This window comes from Falco cherrug, chromosome 6 (genome assembly GCF_023634085.1).
Source record: "Falco cherrug isolate bFalChe1 chromosome 6, bFalChe1.pri, whole genome shotgun sequence".
Taxonomy (NCBI): domain Eukaryota; kingdom Metazoa; phylum Chordata; class Aves; order Falconiformes; family Falconidae; genus Falco; species Falco cherrug.
This window is the reverse complement of record NC_073702.1, coordinates 12674757-12698427: the sequence shown is the minus strand read 5'-3', so window position 1 is coordinate 12698427 and position 23671 is coordinate 12674757. Positions and strand designations below refer to the sequence as shown.

Genomic DNA, 23671 nt, shown 5'->3' with positions numbered 1-23671 from the left:
TAGGCATTGCCAGGTGTAGTGCAATGAACTCAACAGAGCGTTGCTGCTGTTAATTTACGGAGGAGATTTACTTTCTTAAACTCTTCAGCTGTGAACACAAAATGCTATTTTAGACTCCAGGCTCCACGAACGGCGGGTGAAAGCTAATCTTCTGCAGGTTAGGGACGGTGGGCAGTGTGTTTTGAATTCTGTTTGGTGGAAGGACGAGGTTAGCTGGAGAGGTGACAAAAAGCAAACCTTGCCCTACTCGGAACATTAACTGGAGCTCCACGCCATGGCACGAGTGTTACTCACCCCGGGGTTAGGTGTATACGGAGAGCAGAGGGTGTGAAAAGCACCTTCACTGGGTAAACTGGGAAAGTGAAGAGCCGCAGCCTGAGGGCATTCAGTTTCGCACACGGTTTGGTCACTCAGTTTCTTCTTGTTTTCTGCCTGGGAGGGCTGGCAATGCCTGTTTGAGTGCAGAAAAATCACCAGCTGGGTTATAGGATGGAGGGAGATAAAGTTTATTATTAAATTAATAATTATGATACTTAAATAATTTTCTGGTAACTTTGAAAGGATACTGCCTTTAGTTTTGAAGGACAAACATTTAGCCTGTACATCATTATGGCATCAGCCTAAATTCTTTCATGTCCTAAGTAGCCTTTATGTATTATTTCAACAATTCAAGCATTTTCATTGTTTAAAGAAAAAAAAAAAAACAACAAAAAAAACCAAACAAACAAAAAAAAAAAAACCCAAACAACAACAAAAAAAACCAAACCCCCAAAAAAACCCCAGGCGGGGTCTGCATTACACGTTTGGGGGTAAAATGGGACCTTTCAGAGGTAAACTTCAGTGCATGCAGGGGATGCAGACCCCGCTGCTCCAGGCTGGGGTGCGGGGGGGTTACAGCTTACTGCCCGAACTCCTCCGCGGGGGCGGCGGTGCCGTCAGCGGAACCTTGGCTGCCACGGTGGCCCGCCGCGCCGAGGAGCCCGCGCTTGGCGCCGCTGCGCTGCCCGGGGCCGCGTTTCCCGCCCCGCCCCGGCTCGGAGCCGTCGGCGCTTGCGCATGCGCGGGCCGTGGGTGCGGGCTCGGCGCGGCCATGGCTCTGCGGCTGCTGCGCTGCGCGCCGAGGGCAGCGAGTAAGGCGCGGGCGCCGGGGGGGGCGGGCCTGGCGTCGCCGCTGAGGGTCTCCCCCGCCTCTCCTCCCCCGCCTCTCCTCCCTCCCCCGCGGGGGCTTCGAGCGAGGCGGAGAGGGGCGGTTACCGGCCGCGGCTGGGGGTGCTGAAGGGCGCCTAAGATGGCGGCGGGCGATGGGGCCTGTGCGCCGCCCGCCGTGTGACCTCCCGCTTCTTCAGCCCGCGGTGTCCGTTAGGGGCGGTGAGGTGCCACGGCTTTTGCCCCCTCCCCCACCTTTGTCCTGACAGGCTCCATGCCTTTGTTTGTTTGGGGTTTTTTAGCCCTAGATTTTAATACCCCCTCCAGTATTGCGGACCGGGTCTCGCCGTCTGTTCCGGAAGTTTTCTTCCTGTTGTCGCCGCGAACTTTTAAACGGTAGTAAAATACTAAGCCGTGGTTTAATATTTGCAGAATAGCTGGAGGGAACTTGCTGTGGCCTTGGAAACGTATTGGTCAGTGCTCAGTGTATGAGGAAACGCAGGTGATCAGCTCACGGGGAGGCCTAGGCCGGAGCACAGCCCCGGCACTGTAACCTGGGCAGCTCAGCTCGGGCTGCCGGGCAGGGCCGCGTCTCCATCAAAAGTTGAGATTGCTGTGGGGCTATTGATACAGTATTCCTGAAACAAACCAGTACAGTGTATGTTAATAGAAGAGATGGAAAAAATGCAGTGAGGTGTTTGTGGGCCCTCCCGAGCTCTATTTAGCTGTTAGGTTAATGGCAAGATTTGGCTGAGGCGCCTGCCCGCGATGGGCATCCAGCTGCCGCTGCATGAATGGCTTTGTTACCTTAAATCACTCTCTGTGGGCCACTTCAAAAGCCTGGGGTATTGTGGAAGTTGGCAGTGCAACAACTTTAAAGACTTGAGATTTTCAGTTTCTTTTCAAATTCAGCTGTATAATTAATAAATCGGATGGCTTCATGACTGCCCGTAAAAGAGGAGGGAGTCAAAGACCAGCTTGTAGAATGGTTTACTGATAAAGTTGATTGTTCATCTCCTCTTGTTCAGAGGTGCCTAATGAACTTATGTCACCTCTGCAACAAGAAGAGGTCTATAATATTAAGTATTGCAAATAGGAAAATGGATTTTGCTTCTGCTGACTGAAATAATCATTTTCATATCAGTACCTTAATCTGACTTTTATTTGAACTTAGGCTAGAGTATCAGCTTTAATTTAATTTTCTAGCTAGTTTCTCTTTCAGCTTGCTGGAGAATGACAAGATATTTGGCAGGAGTAGAAAGATTCAATGTTTGCCGGAGGATCAAATTCTTCGCTGTTGATAGTCTGTTATGTTATGCTTAAAAGGGGAAAAAAATACTCCTTTAGGGCAGTGGCAACAGTGGCAGGCAAAGTACAGTTGGTGTGACTGTAGGGTTTAATTTTAAGGCTGTGGTATTTTAAGATGAATGAATATGCTGATTCTGGGAATACAGGTGGATTGTTCATTAGTGTATATATAGGTGAATCAAATCCAAGCCGCTTGAGGTTTCCTGATAAGATCTCTACAGCAAGGTAGAATAATAGTTCTTTCAAGTACTTTGCACCCAGGCTGGTACAGGGAGGATTTCTGTTTGAATCTTCTTAAGAAAAGTCAGAGCTGCTTTAGGCGTGTCCATAGCTAAAGTGTTTTGAGACAGTAGTTTATACTCACTGTGGACATGCAGCTTTTTAACCAAGTGCAGAAATATCAGTCATTTTGCGAGCTATTTGTAAGTAAATTTTTACTCGTTTGAGACTCTTCTGCTATTTATGAGTTACAATATTTGTGCATCTCTGTCTTTATACTACTTGAAAGAACTTTAAGTATGGATATTAACAGGCTTTCTCCTACATTTATGTTTTAAAAAAGTTAGTAGGACTTTAAAGGAAAAAAGTTTAGGCTTTTAATTAAAGCATTTGCATGCAGTTATATAATTGAACTTAAATGCGCTCAAAGGTTGTCCTGCTTTTGACTACCAGCTGAATTATTTTACCATCATAAGGGAAGCCCAGTGATTCTCTACCAACATTCTGGAAAACCTGTTACTAAGGGAACAACGTTCTGGTTTTAAAACTTTTCTTTGGGAAAGCAGAAGCTTTTTCTGACTCAAAAGCTGCTGGAAATGAGCCAAGACCTGGAAATCAGCAGGCTTCTTGGGGGAGGTTAGGATTTCTGCAAGAAAACAGAATGTACTGGTCTATGCTAACATAATTACTATTTAGAGTCTAAAATGCAAGAAGATAGCAGTGAAGATATAAGTTCAAGCAGTTTAAAATACACTGTTTATGTGAACTGAGTTATACAACTAACACAGTTTTGCCTGCATATGTTTCTAGGGCCAAAAATAATTATCTGTGCTGATTTCTTAGGTGTTCGTGAGTTGAATGTTAAACTAATATTTGGAGTTTGTTTTCCTGTCCTGGTTTCTGAAATGAGGACTTTTCAGAGGTGCTGTGAACAGTTACAGAGTTACTCAGTATTAAACTATCAACATTTATGCTACACATGTCCGTTTGTTTGGTAGAGTCATCACTGCTTTGCAGCTCTCAGAGGAGCACCAGCTCTAAGACAGGAGGAAGATCTGAACCTGCTAAGCAGTCACTTAAGAAACCGAAGTTACCACTAGGTCGATTTGATGAACCGGAGGAGTCCAATATAGAGAGGGAACCCCTGGAAAGTAAGTCATGTTTTACAAAATTGAAAGCCATGTTTTAAAGGCAAGACCCTGAGATGCAGTGTTGACATCGGTTTAAGAAGAGGGATAGGTGTTCAGCAGTCTTCAGAATCACTTTGTAAGCTTAACGGTTCTGGGGTTAAAAAAAAAAAAAAGAAAAAAAAAAAAGAGGCAGGGCAGCGGGCACAAGTCGCAGCAAATGGTGTATGGGGGAACAAGTCTTCAGAACAGGAGTGGTCAAACATTGCAACAAGTCACCCAGAGAAGCTGTGATCCCTCTCCTCTCAGAGATACTCAGTTTGCCTGGATGTCCTGACTGATACCAGCATTGCTTTGAGCAGGGTTGGGGCCGAATGTCTGCCAAAGGTGCCTTCCACCATAAACCATTGCATGGTTCTGAGAAATGTAGCTGGTGGTGATTTATTGTAGTACAGTTGTAAATGGTGGTAGTAAACTCATGAGGGCATCAGCTACTTATTATTATCCAAAAAGCCTGTTCTATTTCTTGGTCCACAGAAGATTTCTGATTTATGTCGCATTTTATGGTCAGGCTTACTCCTAGTCTTGCGGGCAGTGTTTTGAAAAGCAACAACAGATACTCCCTTTCCTGAGCTGCTCAGTGGGGTCCAGGGAGACCTAATGAACTGCTATTTATTTGTGTTGCGTTCCAGTGACCTCAGTGGCGCTGCATTTAGAGAATTTGTCAAGATTGAAGCACAGATACCTTGTTGCTGAAGTCACTAGAAATGTATTTTTTTTTATCAGACAGGAGAAGGACGATCTCTTTCTTCCTTCTTTTTAATTAGCCATCTTCCCTTAACCAAAAGGGCTAGTCATGCTTTATCTTATTCAACATAGTGTAATGTTCTGCTGTTGTTTACCGATAGCGATAACCCATGTTTATCTATTTTGAAGTCTCTAGGACAAGCTTTTTTTAATATATCAACAGATTACTATGAATATCCAGATGACAAAATGACTGAAAAATTGTAGTATCGTCTCTGAAATGGTTACAAGCAATTTCAAATTGACTCACTTGAGAACTGACTTAGAGTTTGAGTTCCTGTGTAAGCAGCTATTTAATTCTTGTCCTCTTATTCCAAGAAAATAAATGCCATCACTGTATCATTTAAAACAAATGCATAATCATTGTCTTTTGCTTTTTCCTTGGGTGTTCTAGGTTTAGAGCAAGACTCAAGGTTTCTATAATACAAGTTGTATTTGGTTGTACCTGTATATTTATTACATGTCACATCAGTGATCATTTAGAATAAGTTAGATAAGTTAGAATGCTGAGTGCCCATTGTGTTCATAGTAAAAAATGTAAGGCTGTTTGAATTCCCACTGCTTTGTAGAGAAATATTTTTTTAGAGAATTTAGAGAAAATTTTGGAGAAATCTTTTGAGCTTATGCATCCACTGTTGGCACATCAGTAGTGCTTGGGTATTGGGATGATGACATCTACAAAATCATACTAGCTCCATTTGTGCTCCTTGTACTGCCAGAGGTGCTCAAATACTGACATTTCCTATCGTGGTCTGCATGAATTTTTAAATGGGCATTCCAGCATGTCATTCTGTATAGCCTGCAGCTCCATCAGTCTCCCTCCATCACTGTCCTTTTTCTCTGCCCTCCAGGATTTCTGTTGTCTGTTCTAATTTTCAACCATACTCATTACTTGTATTGCCCACCAGGCCTGAGTTAGGGATACAACTGAGGGAGCCCTGAGTTAGGTGTAGATGCTCTGGAGAATCAGCGTGGCAAGGCGATGTGTTGGGTACAGCGAGCTTCAGGGAGCGCTGCAGTCTAGTGCAGGATGAGAGAACGCTCAGCCTAGGATGGTGCTGTGCCAGAAAGTCCTTCATGCCTCAGCGATGCCTAGTGGAATGGCCGTGGTGCAGCATGCATTGCTACTCTTGAGAGATGGCCCTGAGTAAGGGCGCATGAGGAGCATAAGGATGTTGACTGTGATGTGCAGAAAGCGCCATGGCGTTCAAGTTGGTGGCATAGGCTAGTAGAGTGCTGGGAATAGAAGCAGCGCCGCTAATGTGTAAGCTTAGCATGTCACTCACCAGAGACATCGCAAAGGCCCATTAGTACCCCACTTACGAAGGGTCTCCCTCTCCTGAAAGGGCATCACAGTGACTTAATGAGCTTAGGTTAAGTTTTAGAAGGGAAAAAGTCTACTTGTAGCTATTCAGGATTTTATAATACCTGCTGTGACTGTGGTGTCTGGTCTGGCGTTGATGAATATCAACATGCTACTTCTTCTAAACATACCAGCATCTGTGAAAAACATGGTGTTTTAAATACAAGAATAATAGAATCTTGACTAAAATTCAAGCTAAAATTAAAACCTCAGTGCTTAAAATTAGAGACCTAAACAAAAAACCAGAAAGTGACCTGGTGTTTTAGATGTAGTGAATGTTATGTACAGCATACCTGAATGACACAAGTTCTCACTGTGAATTAATGAGAAACGGTGGTGCTTTAGTGCCTTTGGACACCGAGTTGCTTTTTTATTTGCTTAACTGAATATGATCATATATATTGCTGACTGTAGTCAATAAACTCTGAAATTACTGTTGTGTGACGCTGGGAAATGCTTAACTCGAGGTTGCCTTTAAAAACGAAAGAGAATTGATTTTGTATTTGAGAATGAAACTGAGGCAAACATCATGATGGTGACATCTTTATATTTATAGGCATTTTAATGAACTTTCCCTGTCATTTCAGAATTCCCTGATGGAATCAATCCTGTTACAAAAGAGAGGGGTGGACCTAAAGGCCCTGAACCTACACGTTTTGGAGACTGGGAGAGAAAAGGACGTTGTATAGATTTTTAATATATACTAGTGTGTATTGCTAGTAAAATATTTCTAGTTGTTGAAAAATATAATGTACAGAAAAATACCGCCTGAAGTTGTTGGGAAGCTTCTTGTTTCTGTCATGCCTGTGATAACTTTTCTGAGAGATACTATTATGTAAATAAACATGATGCTGCAAATTTTGGAGCTGTTATTTGCTCGGTGTACACCTGATCTTTAATACTGTTTACACTGTGCCAGTATAAATGTAAGTACAGGGATGTGAAATTGCTAGTCAGGATCTACACAACTGAGATGTGTAAGGGCTTGGATATTTTTACATATTTATAAACATTTGTGTAGTGTCTTAAAAGGGCTGAAAGAGCTTTGCAGTTCATGAATCTAGATGCCATTCAGCAAAAGTACAGCAGCCACGTCCGAGGAGATCAGTACTTAGCTGATTGTAGCTTTTAGCACAGTGTTTCATTGGTAAAAGCCCCCTTAATCAAGAATTGTCCTCTCTGTCCCCATTATACTAGGCTTGGGTTTCTTTCCTGTTGGTAAAGAGGGGATGGAAACTCAGTTTTAGCTCATCTGGGGCTGTAAATGGCATGATGGAAGTGGAGATGTGATTCTGAGAGAGCCAGCTCACAATTGCAGGTAGTGCAGGGGTGCTCTACGTGCAGTTTTAGAATACCGTTCTTCATAACCTATTTTATTGCATGCTACTTGCATGATCTTTTCCTTGATAGATTGAGATGCCTGCCAGAAAACTGGCTAAATGCTGCTTGGGGAAAAATAACATTACTTTCTGGCACCTTAGGTCAAAGGGGACTAATTACATTAGATGATCTAATAGCTGCAGTTCTTAAAACTTAAGTTACCTGGCACTGAACTAAATATCTTTCAGTTACATCAAGCTCAGTTCTTCATTCAAAAATTTGGCTAGTACTGTAGCAGAGCGCAAATTACCACTTTTGTGGTACTTTTATGAATAAGAATAAGTTGTCATTATTAAAGTGTGTGAACTTATACTGTGTTTGTTTGATAGCCTAGACAAATGGGTCTTTTGTAGCCTTCAACTGTACATGTTTTCTTCATCCCTTTGTGTTTCCTTCCTGGTGTTTTGCTGATTTTTCAACCTCTGCTCATTTACTCTACACGCTCCAGCCTGTATATTCATAGTTCCTATTAGCTGCTTTTCCTGCAGCACCACAGTGGGCATTAAAACTGAATAAAAATTTCTTGCAGAGGTCAGGACAGTCTCCTATTTTATGGCCTCCATTTCTTTGTCATATATGGATATGTTCACCTTTTGCTGTGCCAAAAGTTTTACCTGAATGCAAGTCAGCTTTACTTCATGATTTCTGTTTTGTTACTCTGCCTCTTGAAGGACACATGGCTTTGCCCAGCTTTGCCCTTTGCGTGATTTTATTTAGAGTGTTGAAGTGTGTTAGTCTATCGCAAATTTACAGCCTCCCTAAAACTCATTTGGCGTGCAGGCAGTGGGGGAGCTCCTCACTGAAATCTGCCAGTCCGTGTAGCTGGTGTGTATTTTATTGACATAGTATTGTGCTAGTTGTGAATTAAGATGTTTGACTCACCGTGATGATACCCTACAAAAGTATTAAGACTGTTCAGTTAGGTTTATCAACCAAATAGCTTGCTGAACAGCAAAATGACATTTACTAAAGCCTGATTTTCATTAAAAGGTGTTAGCTAGTAGTAATTATGAACCTTTAATCTTCTATAAATGTAAATTTTGCAGCATGGTTTGGATATTGGAGAATTGGTCTGTATACCTAATCGTTATAGTTTCCATTTTGTAACAGTTAAGGTTTTCCCAGAATCCATAGACTTTTCAGTTACCTAAAGTTACACTGGCTCCGCTATCTTTAATGCATGGTGTTTATTAAAATACTTATTTCTAGTAATGCATTGCCTTTGCAGTTACAAGTGGGTTAAGAAATACTTCTACTGCTACTATACCACCTTTTCAAATAGGAAGCAGAAATTTTAATTGGAAAATTCTGCCTTCTTTGCATCATTCTTAATACGCTTAACATTTTAATGAGCAAAGAAGCAGTAACACTACTGCAGTTATTTTATTTTTTTAATTCTAAATCTTGTTCTCCTGATCCATGGATTGTTGCATGAGTTCATTGTCGTCTCTTACCAGGTTTTACCCTTCCCAGCACATGCTCCGTGAATGTTTACTTAGATCCACTTATTGGCATTTCTGATTTTTCAAATCTGATTGCTGCCTTCAGCGCAGCCTGCAGCTGGGAGTCCTCCCTGGATGCAGAACTGCACCTTTCTGATTCAGTATATAAAGAACTGGTCTCGCTTTTCCACGGTTTTCTTTATGTTTCAGCCCTTCAGTGTCCCGCTGCATTGTGACTAAGTACTGAGCCGAGTGCTGTCCAGGCCCCTGTGTGCCTGCTTCCATGCAGGTGGTGACTGTGGCTGTTGGAGACACAGGCGGTGGTTCCTGCCAGGGCTCAGGCAGGTCCTAGGCACTCCCTGCCTGCATCTGTGGAGCACCTGGATTTGGAAGATACTTCTTGAGAGCACTGTCTGTACCAACAAGACAGAGTGCCTCACAAAGGCAAGGATTTTGCTTTCTTTCAAAAGATAAAAAGGCTTTTGCTAACCAGCATGGTAAATAGCTGTCAAGGATTTGGCACTCGGGAAATAGGGGATACCGCTTCAACCTTGAGAAGCTTCAGATCCTTTTTACCACCTTCTAGGCCAGTGCCAATAACAAAGTATTTGCTTAATTTGGTTAGGAGGTGTGTCAGTAAGAGATAAGAAACCGAACGTGTGGGCAAAGTAACATGTAATGGCCAAAGGGGTCTTTTTGTATGGTCTGGAGTTTACCAAAAGGAGGAGCCCTGGGCTCCGGTAGCGAGTCCAAAATAGCATCCTGTGGTGCTGCAAAAGCACTTGTGGCACCTGCCAGTCATTGTTTGAATGCAACAACTGATAGGATGATACCGTAGGGTTTAAATGATCATTTCTGTTTTGTTTTCTTGCGGTGTCTGCAGTTAGGAAAGAAGCATGTCAGCACTTTTTCAGTGCTATCTTCCTGCTCTTCCCGGGTATTTCATATTTATTAGCCATTCACTGGGACACGGCATTAGGGTAAAGCAATGGCTTCTGGCATTAGCCATTAGATTAGCCACAGGTATGGTTTTGTCATAAATATCAATTTAATCTATTTTTGTAGCCCTTTTTGTTAGTATAACAGTGTAAAGAAGCAGGGAGCTTATCCATTTTCTGTTAAATTTCTGGGAGACAGAGGAAAGCTCTTCTGTCCGTATAAGCAAATTCTGGCAGTAATGGAGGATGCTTGCAGCTGTTTCGTTTTCTTTACTAAAAAGCTGTATGCTTCATTTCTGCAGTAGGTTTTCTCTTTTAAACTTGTTTCTGCTAGTTTGCGTAGATACATTTGGTACATTATTAAAATTATGAAGCCTTTGTTGTTTGAAAGAATTGCTCTGTAATTACTTTATTACAAAATATATAAAGTTGCACTCTACAGTTAAACAAAATATTTGATATATATTGCGTTGTTCGGGAAGTATAGATTTCAGTGCTGATTTTACCAAGTTAAACCACAAGGTTTAGGCCATAGCTGAATCAGAGTAAAATTACCCTTTATGGTAGCAGATGTTTGTAAAGGACTGTAGAATGTTGTTACAGAGCTATACTACTTTTTCAGTTGACTGCAATAAATGATCACAGGTTCCAGTGATCTGTAGCGACAGGTATGTTACGTGTCTTTTTATGACCCTTATTTTGGTATTTTTATTTTAAAAAGACCACAACACCTTGTTGTGGAGTGTTGGGAAAATAGCAAAACTGTGTATTCATTTATAGAGAAGAAGATTTGGAAGTTCTGTGCTTTTTGTAATTGTTTGTCAGTCACTAACATAGCATCAAGCATGTCAAAGCATAAGGAAAAGATCTGAGGTGTGTTTCTGTGTGCTGATGGTGATCATAAAAACTTGTGGTCACTTTCATGCTTCTATAACATGCAATATGAAAACACTGTTGCTTAGCTGGTGGTTGCTGTTTCACATCAGACCAGCTGAGATGTGCAGTCTGCATTCTAATGTCGGTATGGCTGTGCTCCCTCTTACATCGTGGTAACTGCTGGTAGGGGGTAGCCATATGTCATCTTCCCTAGGACTTTTGTTGCAGAAAGGGTGGCACGGTAGAAACTGAATCGTGATTACAAAGTCAGGATTTGACAAATGCTGAGAAAAGAGCTCTGTTCAAAACAAGCACTGTGAAGAGCAGAACTAATGATGCCTTGTTTCCTGTGAATGTCTTACACCTCCCGTAGGTCCAGTGTCTTTCTCCATGTTCCCTTGTTGATTGACATTACCTCCTCCAAGCCAGAGACAGGGCATCTTTCTGCCCATCTTTCCCCCCGGGGGCATTATTTGGTCCACTTTCCCAGCCACTGATTTTCACAGAGCTTGCAAGAACTTATTACCTTGGTAACTTCTCTCCTTGAAACCTTTTCAGAATAGGTTGGAGTTCATTGGCTTCTAAAGTCATGGGGCAGTGCAGATGCTGGCCTCCCATCCTTTGGAAACCAAGCCGATGAATAACTTTGACCGTATATATTTTCTTCAGAAATATTCAGCATCTCTCTACATTTTCCTACTGTGAGAACAGATATTTTTTCCTGTCAAAGAACATCAAAAGTGCCAATTAAAGCTTACAGCAGAAGGACTTTGACATGCATTTTCCAGGTGTTAAATCTCCCAGTCAGCTATAGTCGTGGGTCTGCAAAAAATCACATATTTTAATGTCAGCACTTTTAGGATGAGAGTGTTAAAATAAACTCTTTAAGGTCCTTAAGTTAATTTATAATAAAGCTGACATACCTGGCCATCAAAACACAGTTGTAATTTTCAAATTTAGGCTCTGACAAAATTAGGTGAGCCTTGAAGTGAACTGCTGGTCAGGTTGGTTCTAGAAACCAGATATTGAACTATTATTTACACTGGGACTCTCTCCTAATCACTAGTTTTGAAATTATGTGACTTGGCCATCTGTGCTTGCTTTGTAATTAGTTGCACTGGTAGGAGATGCCTCTAAAAAGTAGTCCATCTTAGTACAGGGAGAGGAATTCTTCGTTACAGATGGTGAACGGGAGAAAGTTTTAAGTGTGTCCTCTCCATTAACTTCAAGGGCTGCCTAAATAGCTGTCCTCAGTGACATACTGTTAAAAAAAAGTCAGCTTTGTGGTGGTGACAGCAGAGGAGCCAGGGTGTTAGTGAACTTGCTTCCTTCTCAGAGGGAGGGTTGCAATGAGGCATCAGGACCTGCAGTGCTTTTGTTGCTTGTGCCCTTCCCAAATGCTGCTGGCAGGGAAGGGGATGCTCAGGGCCAGCTCTTGGGCATCTCCTGAAAGGGAGTTTGCTTCCCTTAAAATGAGAGGAAGAAGGCTGAAGCTAAGACTTTAAATTCCTTCTGCCTATCTAACCTCCCAAATAAATGCCTAAAGCATGATACAGCTAGGAGGGTAACACCGAATATATTTATACCTGTGTGACAGCAAGTATTTCAAACCTAGGAACTTGGGGGGGGGGGGTCCCTAATACGGAAAGGGTGAAGTACGTCAAATTAACAACCGAGCTCTCTTCATCTGATATGCTGCTGAAAGACAGGGAGCCAATATCAAGATAAAACTGGCAAAATATTAAAAAATTAACATATTTGCTCAGCAAACCCTTAGTCTGCGTGAATTCCTCATGAGAGGTTAAAGAACAAAGGATGGTGTGTTTCCAGTTGCCATTTGAAAGTTGGAGGAAAATTTCACCATTTCCTAGAAGACAGATGAGCAAATGTTGCTTAGCTCAGGGAACATCCTGCTTTTAGCCTATTTTTTTTACCCCAGGGCTTTTATTTGCAAGTTCTACAGTATGTATGTGTGATCTTTAGACAGATTTTTCCCCAGATGCTTTTCTTGAGATAGAACTGCAGTATAATGACAGGTAACTGTTTGGTCTGGCAGGCATATTGCTTCATCCTCCCTGTATATGGTGATGTCATTTTTTCTGCCCAGTAATGACAGCTACAGCTCTTTTATTGTTAATTGTATGTTATTTAATCCTGCTTTTAATTTTTGCCATCCTTGAAGCCATTTTTTGATAGGTACCCTTAGTTCCTCTGGAATAGTAACAGGATACTTCACAAAATCAATCACTAGTTGCAGATGTTGCTCCCTCTCCCTCCTTTCTCTGAAGGAAATCTTTTGATAATTTGTATTTTGTAGATGAAGATCTTTCGGACAGTCAAATAAAAAAGATAAACCCCAAGGACTGGAACTCCTCCAGTTGCATCTGACTCTCAAATTCAAGTTCATTATTCTATTAAAATGTAACTCTCGTGGGAAGTCGGGGATGCAAAGAAGGAGACAGAGATGCCTCTAAGAAGTAGCGCCAGTCTCCCTGGAAGTTTTACACAAAAACCCAGACTCATTTTAAGGTCTCATTTAATTGGGCATCGGTGAAGGCAGCTTAGCTGTTAGGTTATGTTACTGAACATTTTTCAGAGCATGTGGCTGTGGTCCAGTCTGGCCAGTACAGACATTCAGGTATGTCAGGGCAGTCCCAGAACAAGTCAGGTGATTTTTACAGGTTGATGGTTTCATTTGCACAGAGAAATCCCATGCGAAGGTAGTACAGATCTGACTGGCAGGTATGTTGTAGGCTCACCTGTGAATGACTGTGGGCAAAACCATCTGTTAAATGGCACCTAGTTTTATTGAGCAAATGGGCTTCCCAGAACGTAGTGATGTCATCAGTGACGTGCATGCCTGCTGTGCGTGATGGCAGCTCAGACACTGGACCTGACCTTCTTACTTGAGCACCGACACAGTTGCTTTGTAATAGTGTGATGCTGATCTCCAAGCCAGGCGGTTACCTTCTGGTCCTATATGTTGTCTCCATTTTGAAGATAAGGTGGGATTTATTCCTCTTTAAGAACAGGGGTCTCAAAGAGGTGTCTGTACTTGCTGCTGTTTTGGGAGGTGTGCTGTGTCCTCTTGTCCCCTCACTGAGGAGGACCTCTGGTGGGAGAGGACCTCTGGTGGGAGAGCACCTGGCAGGGAGAGGCTGAATTACACACTGAACAGGTGCACGAGGGCAGGCAAATGCGCATTTGGGCAGCTGACGACCAGATGGTCCTTCCTGTGAAACCATTTGTAATAAAGTATGGATAATACCGGCCGTGTCACAGAGGCCTGCTGTGCTCCGCAAACCCTGCATGAGGAAAAAAAACCAGAGTGCTCTGAGCAGGGTTCACACAGCAATTGTGGTGCTTTGCAGGAAGCCAGAAAACACAACAGTACAGGGATGCAGGGGAACAAAGTGTTTCATTTCCCTGTATTACTGAAAATAAGGGGGGAAAATGAGATGACTGGAGCATTATGGTAGCGCGCCGTGTCACTGTACTTACCTGAGGTCACCCTCTATGTGTGTATTACTAACCAGTTGTTACATATTGCAATACTTGTGCCTTAAAATGCCTCCTTTTGTCTGCTTTCTGGCCCGCAGCCTCGTATCCTTTGGGGCTGAAGAGAAAAAGAATTTTTTGATTGTTGCCACCAGTGGCAGCTCAGTTGTGCCAGGGCAGACAAGCACCCGAGTGGGGAAGAGGCGGCTGCCTGGGAAGGGGTCACAGCCGTTCGGGGAAGGAGTGTTGTGGGGGCACCTCTGCTGCCTGCCCTGTGGGCACAGCCCAGAGGTCGAGGAGCGGTCGGCAGTCAATGGGCTAACCCTTGCCAGCAGGGGAGGCAGGAGCAGCCTTCCCCACCTGAACCGGCGCTAGACCTGGGCTAAATTGCTGCGGGAGCTGGACCCCGAATCCCAGCAAACAGGTCTCCGTTTGAGTTCTTCCTTCCCCTCCCAAATGGCAAGGTCACCGTACCATCCGACTGACCCTTCCTCCGAGCCTTTTCCTTGTTTCAGCGAATCCTGCAGTCCTGGCCTGGCAGGGACTCCGCAGTTCAGGAGCACCCCAGCTGCTGAGGAGGCCCCTCAGCATGTCCGTCAGCAGATCCCCCCTCGCACCTCCTTTAGCCTGAAATGTTCTGAGCCCTTCAGCTGGCAGCATGTGGAGGTGAGCGCTTGTCCCTCGCTAAGAAGAATGGTCCTGACCCACAGCGCTGCATACCTTTCAAGTCTGGTCATCAGAAGAAAATAGAAAACTTACTCATTTATTTTATGCTATAACAACAGTTTCAGTTCTTGCCTCTTTTTTGTGCTCTTCCACCTCTGCTTTGACATGGTCCCGGGACTTTCCCTGTCACAGGAGTGCATGTGTTTTTTTCTTGCAGTTTATGGGAACGATAGGTTTTGGCCTTTCAGATTGTGTTGAAACAGGGGACTGGTGGCAGAGCAGCATTAATGATGGTGCTGGTGTTATTTCAGACCACAGTGGCAATGGAAAACATAACGTTGGTTTGTTAACCCAGAGCAGAGGGAAGAACAATTGCTCATGGATTTGGGGAGGAAATTAATGCATGGAGCTTCCTTCATCATCTGCTGATTGCTGGGAGCAAAATGCTAAGGTATGGAAATGAGATGATGAGTGGAGATGGGGAAATGTGGTAAGAAACCGCTGTAACATTTTGGGCTGCCTGGTCTGCAGGAAATTCTCATAGAACCTAATTTGGGAATAGCAGCCCAAATTTCACTTTGTAGTCCACAGAACCCTTTCCATCTGCTGGACTTCAACAGCCAGACACACATTCATAAAGCTTCAGAAGCAGTCTGGATGTCGTACTGTTCCTGGACACAAACCAAATTTTCCTAAGCCTGTGGTGTTGGCTTGCTTTTTTTTTTCTCCTTTCTTTTAATGTTAGGCTGTCTCCAAGGAAGCTGTCTCATTAGAGCCAGTTTTAGCATGAATACGCCGTTTTGCTTGACTCGAGGACAAGAGGCTTGGATTTGCTGTGGACTCTGGGAAGGGTTCAGTGTCTTGGAGACTGGCCACTGGTGCCTTGGTAATTTGTTGATGTTGATTGGCACGCAGGGGTTATTTTTACGTAGTACATGAGCAGTAGAACTCACTACAGCTCATCACTGGTGGCACGCACCAAGACCAGCTTCTGTGGGAAGCCAGTCGGCTTAGCTTCCTGTGAACAGTAAGAAATAAACAGTACAGCCCAGCATATCACTAAATGTCACAGCCCCCTCTCGTGCATCCTCTGTGTTGCATCCAAGCCCAAATTCATCATCCTTTCCCATCACCTCACTCCCAATACTTTCAGCTCTCTTCCCCCACTCCTTGGCTGTGGGCTGGGCAAACCCTAGCAGCTGCAGAATGCGTGCGTCACTGTGCTTCCCTGCTGTCCCGTGCAGGTGCAGGATAACCTAGAGCCTTGCTTAGCAGCATCCCAGCGTTGTCCTCTCTGGGGACCGGTGGGCTCTGCAGGCTGCTAAGCCCAGGTTGGCCTCTGAACTACCTGAGTGCTCTCAGGCACGGTATAGATAGCAGCCTGGCCTCCTAGCGTGTCCTGCTGAGTACTAGACATGCGGTTCTCCTCTCTGGTCTTCCTTGGCAAGACAAAATGTGTATGTTGTTCCTCTCCATGGAAAGAAATCATTTCAATAACAGCCTCCCACTGAGCTGAAACTGAAAATGGTAACCGTTTCTAGAACATTAATATCTACATACATTTGCATATCTTTATTCACAGATAGATACATATATACACACACACCTAATACTGAAATGTTTGCAGACTTCATCCCTGTGTGGAAGGTTGGCACTTCATGAAACCATTTCATAATGCATGAAAATTCGATGGGTAAGAATTATAATGAAATATTTTATGTAGTAAAACTACAGCTAATAGTGTTTCTTCTGGAGTTTGGTTACTTTATAAATATTTTGTATCATCTTGAAAACTGGGAAAGTTACAGGCAGATCAAGAGTGGCACAAAAAGCAAATACTGTCTCGTCTCCACTACTGAGAAATTGTTTAACAAATCCACATTTTTTGTTGTCATGGAAGAGGAATCCTGATGGGACACACCAAACTGCAAAATAACTGATATTATCTGCTGGCACTATACCCAACTTCCAGCTAGGCCAGTATCCGTCATCTGACAGGGGTATCACCCATTGCTTTGAAAGAAGCCCCCTCATAGCATGGTCTAGATTTAAAAAATAAAAAGGTTGGAAGGAGTTATGACTTCCGTATCCATAGAGCTGCCCTAGCGAGACAGTTCTCCAGGTGAAGCATGTTATAGAAGTGTTATTTGCATTGTGGTCAAACCCACTGTGTGCATAAATTTGTTAGCCACAAAACTAGGCTTTCCTTCCAAAAATCCTAAGCCAAAGTCAAGGAGTCTTTAACTGAAGAAGTGTGATAATGTTGTTCTACGTTTTTGATAGATTAATCAGCATCCTTTTTTTTCTGCATCACTCCTTAACTACAAATTTAGTTTTAAAACTTCAGATTTAAATGATGTGTAGATGTGGCACTTAGGGACATGGTTTAGTGGTGGACTAGGCAGTGTTAGGTTTACAGTTGGACTCGATCTTAAAGGCCTTTTCCAACATAAAAGATAATATGATTCTGTGATTGTGGAACAATGGGGGAACAATTTTCTGTTCCAGTCTTCCATTATTTCTTATCGTGATCTTACTGTTTAGCTTTTAACCATATGTAGTTTTTCAGTAGAGTTTTCTTTCAGGCCCAGCGTTTCTCAAGGAGCCCTATATACACAAAATAAATTGGCAAAGGACAGAACCAATAAACAAAGGTATAAATTAGCTTTAGAGACAATTTCACGAGTATTTGATCAGCTTTTCTTTTGAAATTGCTTCTTACAGTTGATTTTTTCATGCTCTGATCAGTCAATAGGACTTGGTGTATTTCCGAAGTGGAAATAAATAGAGAACAAATTTAAGATACTAGAGACCTGATCAACTGTAATGTTTCTACTGACTTTAATATACGTGAGACACAATCCAATGTGAATAAAGATTTTTTTTTCCCCTCATTGCAAATATTCAACTGAAGCCACAAGAAGGCATGTTGGATATTTCTCATTTGTAGTAACAACGTCATTAGGCTTTTAGAGTAATGAGAGAAGAAAATCTGAAGTGCTGCCAGATGCAGTTATATTTCTCAGTGGAGAAATCTGAGTATATCAGTCTTTTGCTTAGTTCTGTTTTCATACTTTACACTCATAGGTGAATCTTTGCTGTTGCCTATTCATATGGCATTCAGTCCTATTCCTGTGTGGTATTTTTATGACTTTTATTTCCACCTGAAATTCTAATATGAACAGCATCTAATTTCCATGATCTGTATCCTGCCCTCTAATTGCATGTGCCAAAGCAAGAGGTTGCAGGACTACGTCATTCTTGGTTTCTCCCCAGGTATGTATGCAGTTTGCTGTATCCCTGCCATTAAAAAACAATTCCTGGCCAAATATAGCCCATATTTCTTACTCTTCTTATCCAGCTGAGGCTTGTGCAGCTTCTGTACCTTGTGGTGCTTGCTCTTCTACTTGTAGACTGTATTGCTGTTCTGCAGTGGTCACGGAACTGGGACAAAATGCTGCCTTTGCATCACCGGTAAACCATGGGAAGAATTTGGAAAATAGTAGAGCCTAATACTTGGCTATCAATGTTTTCTCAGTTTATGGTCAACGGTGCTCAGAGGGCTGTGTCATATGAACTAAACCACATCAGTCATGGCTGAAGTGCATTTAAGAACAAGAAAAACAAGGAAGAGTGCACGAACAATGAAGATTGTGTGTACGAATGAAATTATTACGGTTGGCTGATGGTGGGGAATGCCAGTTACTACATGGAGTACGAAATTGGTGTCTGCAGAGGACAACAGTGATAAAAAAATTCTTTGGAAATCCACTTGTACACATATCTCTTACTTCTTGAGTAAGAATCAACTCAGATGCAATACATTCACATAGTTTACCTCTCTAAATAAGTGTACAGGTATTAATACTCTTGGACACCAATCTGAGATATTTTTAAAGGCAAAGAAATGGGGATACTCTGCGCAGCCTGAGAGAGCATGGGGGCAAAGCCCAGGTGCTGAGGTCCCATCCTGCTCTCCAGGCTGCTAACGCTGTTGCTGCGGGTTCATTGTTACATTAACACGTGTCTGCCCTCTCCCTCAGAGAAGAAACAGGTACCAGCAGAATTTTGGATAAATTCTTGATCTAAACCCTTACAGTAAGAAAGGATTATTTTCATTGCTCATACAAGACAATGCAAGCTGAAATATGTTAAAAGAATCAATGATCAGCACAAGCATCCTGGCCAAGACAACACATGACATCAACAGGAGTTTGCACAACTGGAGACATCTGAACAAAATCTGAGGTAACACTGTTCAGCTCAGTGAAGGTTAAACTGTTTTTGAAGGGAAGAGTCTATTTCTCAGACTCCCGAGCAGTCAGTACCTGCAGGCTGTTTCATACAGCACAGAGGCACATGTCAGAAAAAGCTGCGTAACTGGGCTCCACTGAAGGCCACGGAGGAGGAGAGAGAAACCGGAGAAGACTGATAAGCTGCAGCTATCAGTTAGACTGAGGTGAAAACAAACACGTACTGTCCTTAGGCAAGTGACCTCTTGGAAACATCAGCTAAACCTCTGATTTTAACACACTAAACAACGTGTCACATTCAGACTGTCTACAGTGTGTGGATACTTTGTCAGTTCTTAGGCATCTCCCTCAGAACAAGTATGTCTGTGTGTGACTGGAATAAAACTTCTCGGAAGGAGAAATCTCACCAGTGCTCGTGCAACAACTTAGACTCTTTTAACCACTTTAAAGCAGTTCTTTTCTGTAACTTTCACTATTTTTTCTCGGTTTTTATCCTTCCCGGAGGTTTCTTTTTTTGTCAGGGTCTCATTAACATTAAAATCAGGTTAGCTGAGGAAGGAGAAGTCCCATTTCTTCTTAATTTCAATTTACTACCAAGTTCTTTGCTTTTCTAATAGCCAATATTTTTTCATAGTGTTTATGCTAAAAGTACAATTTAAACAAATGGCACCCATGGAAGTTGTTTATCTTTGAAAATTGAAAGAGTAGGAGTCTTCACAGCAATCATTCACTAATAACAAAGCTTCAGATTCTCCCAACCACGTAATTTCATCGGATATGTTTTTAAATGTTTTCCTTCATTCACATTTGTATTAATAAAAGTAAAAATATTTAAATTATTCTTTATTTTTAGTTTATTGAAAAGGGGCTTTTCCATAGCAGAAAATAGGACCTTTTGGTTCTGACCACAGATGAAAGATGGTGACTTTAGGGCTGAAACAGAAGGTGATACCTCCACATGTGTAAGCCCCACAGCCAAAGCAGGGCATGCAGAGCACCCAGTGTGTGCATTTTCGGGCTTAAGCCCAGCTGGTACCCGCCAAGTGGGCACCTCTCAGCTGGGGACCAGCTCTGCAGCCTTCACCCTGGTTTTCTGAGGGGCAAGAACTTCTCAAACTTCATGAAATATTGCTGGCTGCACACTGGTGTTAGCTGTAGCTCAGGGTCCTGCAGCCTTCTCCCCGATATTTACCCCAGAGCACTGGGGACTCAGAAAGGCCCTTGCCAGAGATCCCCTGCCTGAGCTGGCCAAACTGTCCACACATCATCAGGCAGTAGTAGCATTTTTCTGTCATCTGCTGTTTCTCATACTGATGGCTCTTGTAGTATTTCTTGCAGACAAATTAATCTGGAAATATGCATCAGACTGTTTTCTAATGCCCCCAGACATGTTTATGAGTTAAGAGGTACAGAATCTAAAACACATGGGGTATTTTATTCTCAGCCACAAATGGGATCAGAAGTGGGAAAACCTGCTTACCTTCCAGTTCTGCTCCTCTCGTGCATACTCGCGGGAGCTATGATTCCAGGATGAGTCATGCCAGAAACTCTCCTATATCTGAGACAGCTTGATATTGTAAAGGGTTAACAAAGTCAGATAGATGCTCTCAAGTGCAGGAAGCAAGTGTTTCCTTGAACCTCAAAATCCATGCCATCTTCTGAAAGATAAATACAAAGCAGATAGATATTTCAGAAAAAAAAACAAACGAGCACAAGGCAAATGCCTTGACCTTAATCCAAGGTCCAGGGATGCAAGACTTGATGATAATATGTTCATTAGCAACGCTTAACCCTATAAATCTGATACCACTTTTAAAGGAGGACAGTACATTATCTTCATCTTCTAGATGGTGAAACTAAGCCCTTGGAGGTGGAATGACTTGGCCAAAACCAGACCTGGGTCTGCCTAGATTAGACCCACTTCATCAGACAAAAATGCTATCTCTGATTACAACCACCAGACACATCACAGGAAAGGGCAAGAAAACCCACATTACATGTGTTGACAGATCTGCCTGTTTACAATACTGTGCGGTGCAGAAGTGAGGTTGATGCAATTGGTAAGTTAAATCTTCAGTCCAAAAAAAAAGCCATAGGAAATTATTTTTTCTTTCCTTTTATAGAATACAAGTAGGTTATGGAAATGCGTGCTACGAAAAAGATGACAAAGCTCAGAATTTTTGTTTTAAATTATACCATCAATGTCATGCAAACCTGAAATTAGAGAGCCACTTAAAGAGCTTAGTTAATCTGTCATGTCTCTGAACACTGCAAATTGAAGGACATGAAACCTCATCTTTAACTATTGAAATGCAGAGGCAGATCTGTCACTGAGAATATAAGACACTTGTCTAACACTGACCTGGATAAATTTCAGTACTGGTGTGACACCCAGGGAAATTTGACGCTTGGTGATCTGAGGCACAGGCAGTGAGATTAAGCTGAAAGCGGAGCAAGCTGTGAACTGTTTGCAGTGTTTTGACTCACAGAGGACTTCAGAATCATCAGGGAGACAGAAAAAAAACACTGCTGATTTCTTGGAAAACAGCCCCAAACTAGAAATTAAATTAAATATTTACTAACATTCAAGTCTAATCAAACTAAAAAACACTCTCTCCCATGGAAATAGCAGAGAAAGACACCTGTCCACCAACACCTTTCCATCAGATGCAGTTTTAATCCATTCTTATTTTGCATTTTCCTGTTGGTTAAAAGTCATACTATCGTCCTAAGTCTCCCCTGAGTGAGTTGAAAGGATTCAGCAGCACATCTTAGCACTCCGATTAGGATTTCTACTGTGTCAAAAGGATGACATTTCTGAGATTTGATAGAACTCTAAATTTAAATTAATTAACATCACTTAAAAGTACACAACCATTTTATTTTAATCCTAACTATTGTTAAATCACTTACTAAGAGCCTTCTGCTAAGGCTGACCACTTGTACTTCATAGTAAAGAGAATACCAAAAGTCTTACCTGGCATTAAAGACCTGTCATGAACATGAATGCTCTACACGTGGATATTAAAGACAATTCTTATCAGACTAGATGGTAGAATACACAGAGATGATGGCTGACCTTCAGTGTGTCATTTAAACTGAAGATTCAGAGATGATCTCACTTCAGAGCTGTATGGATAACACTGCTTATTACAAATTATCCTTTAGAGAACAACTAATTATGGCCTGCCTAGCACCAGACCATTATTAAATATGCTGTATTAACACAACAACATCTAAACAGAATTCTTGAGTCTAAATTATCCCGATACACAAGGTACTAAAGTGTTACATTGGATACCTTATTTCAATAATCTGCATGTTCCAGGTCATTTCTGCAACTGGTCCAAGCAAGCATCCAAGAACATGAGCAGGGTGTAGCAATGTACTAAAGCTATTAGTATGAAGCAGCAGTTGTTACGGCATGACTTCAAGTTTTTCTTGCCTTTCCTGGGACAGGAAAGGTACATAACGTTCCATGCGATAGACTGACCTGCAATTTCTGAGGAACAGAAACAAACCGTTCTGTTGCGCCATGCACTTACTGCTGTCTTCACAGAATCGGGTACTGAGATTTTAAAAAAAGCAGTGCTCGTTAAATAATGATCAGTTTTAGTAGCCTCAGCGTCACATATAAGATACACTTACATCTACTTTTTTCTTAAGCCTAGAATATCTCTGCTTTCTTTTTTACTCATTATTTTGTAGTACTCAGTAAAATGCTTCATATTTTTCAGGAGACAAATCCCTCTTCCAAAGACTTGTGGCACATCCTGGAACTCTGCATGGGAGAAAAGCCTGAAAACAGACCATTTTTCTGCACTTCAAAGGCTCTAGAATAATCTGGCAGAAAAGTGACATTAAAGAACACAAAATGAAGATTCAGAAGGAAGAAATGAATTATGGAAAGTAGATCTTGATCTTGCAGTCAAACAAACGGATGTTGTATAGATCATTTTTAGAAATGAGACATAGGACTTGTCTTAGTCTCTAACAGCCTTTTTTATTACTATAAACTGTCTTTAAATCTACCCTGTGATTTTCATATGATCAACCTTCTCCTTTTTGTCTCTGTAACTTCAGCAACCGTTACCTAGCTGGAGTTTTTGTTCTATAACCTACTTCTTTCACTTCCTAAATAAAAAGATCATGTCATATTCAGTAAATTAAACACATGGCTTTCAATACATGTATCAGAACAGTATACTTTCAGAAGATAAAACATCGGAACAAAATAAACACAGAAACAATGTGCCTTTGGGGAGTAAGAAAACACTCCAGGGCTGATTATACTTGCCAGAACGTTGAACATGGACTCATCAGATTGATTAAGTCTGTCATAACAGCAAATCGTTAAGCCATGAAAGAAAATTCAATATACTTTCTAGTGATAGAAGTCTATTTTTAAACAATCAAAATAATACTGCTTTTAGAAAATCCCTGTTGCTTTACTAGTATCTTGCGCAGGACTTTGATGTCAAAGATGCTGTAGTAATAAAAGCACAGACATAGCAATGTTAATTTTTCTCTTTTATTATGTGACATAACTACGTGGGCCTGTGTTATTAAAGACAAACATGCCAGATAAAGTAAACAGCTGAGGGCAAAAGGAGCAAGAAAACATTCTGTAGGGAGAGAAAAACTCTGA

At 42.0% G+C, this 23671-nt stretch overlaps 1 protein-coding gene across 2 annotated transcripts; it reads left to right on the top strand.

Annotated features, from left to right (window-relative positions):
* The first annotated feature begins 777 nt into the window (after positions 1-777).
* On the top strand, positions 778-6828 carry SDHAF4 (succinate dehydrogenase complex assembly factor 4). Of its 2 annotated transcripts, none has more exons than XM_055712976.1 (3): positions 778-1130; positions 1449-1542; positions 3672-3811. In XM_055712976.1, the coding sequence occupies exons 1-3, from the start codon at positions 815-817 to the stop codon at positions 3712-3714; spliced, it is 453 nt and encodes a 150-aa protein (XP_055568951.1). In that variant the 5' UTR covers positions 778-814; the 3' UTR covers positions 3715-3811. The 2 variants fall into 2 exon arrangements, with proteins under 2 accessions (XP_055568951.1, XP_055568950.1); XM_055712975.1 differs by lacking the exon at positions 1449-1542 and adding an exon at positions 6558-6828 and having other exon boundaries at positions 800-1130; positions 3672-3824.
* The last annotated feature ends 16843 nt before the right edge of the window (positions 6829-23671 follow it).

What these genes read in the sequence shown, in the direction of transcription:
- SDHAF4 (XM_055712975.1), top strand. Translation starts at nt 815, where the DNA reads ATGGGACCTTTCAGAGGTAAACTTCAGTGCATGCAGGGGATGCAGACC. An exon ending in CTGCGCGCCGAGGGCAGCGA is followed by an intron (nt 1,131 to 3,671) that starts GTAAGGCGCGGG and finishes TTTGTTTGGTAG; the next exon opens with AGTCATCACTGCTTTGCAGC. An exon ending in AGAGAGGGAACCCCTGGAAA is followed by an intron (nt 3,825 to 6,557) that starts GTAAGTCATGTT and finishes CTGTCATTTCAG; the next exon opens with AATTCCCTGATGGAATCAAT.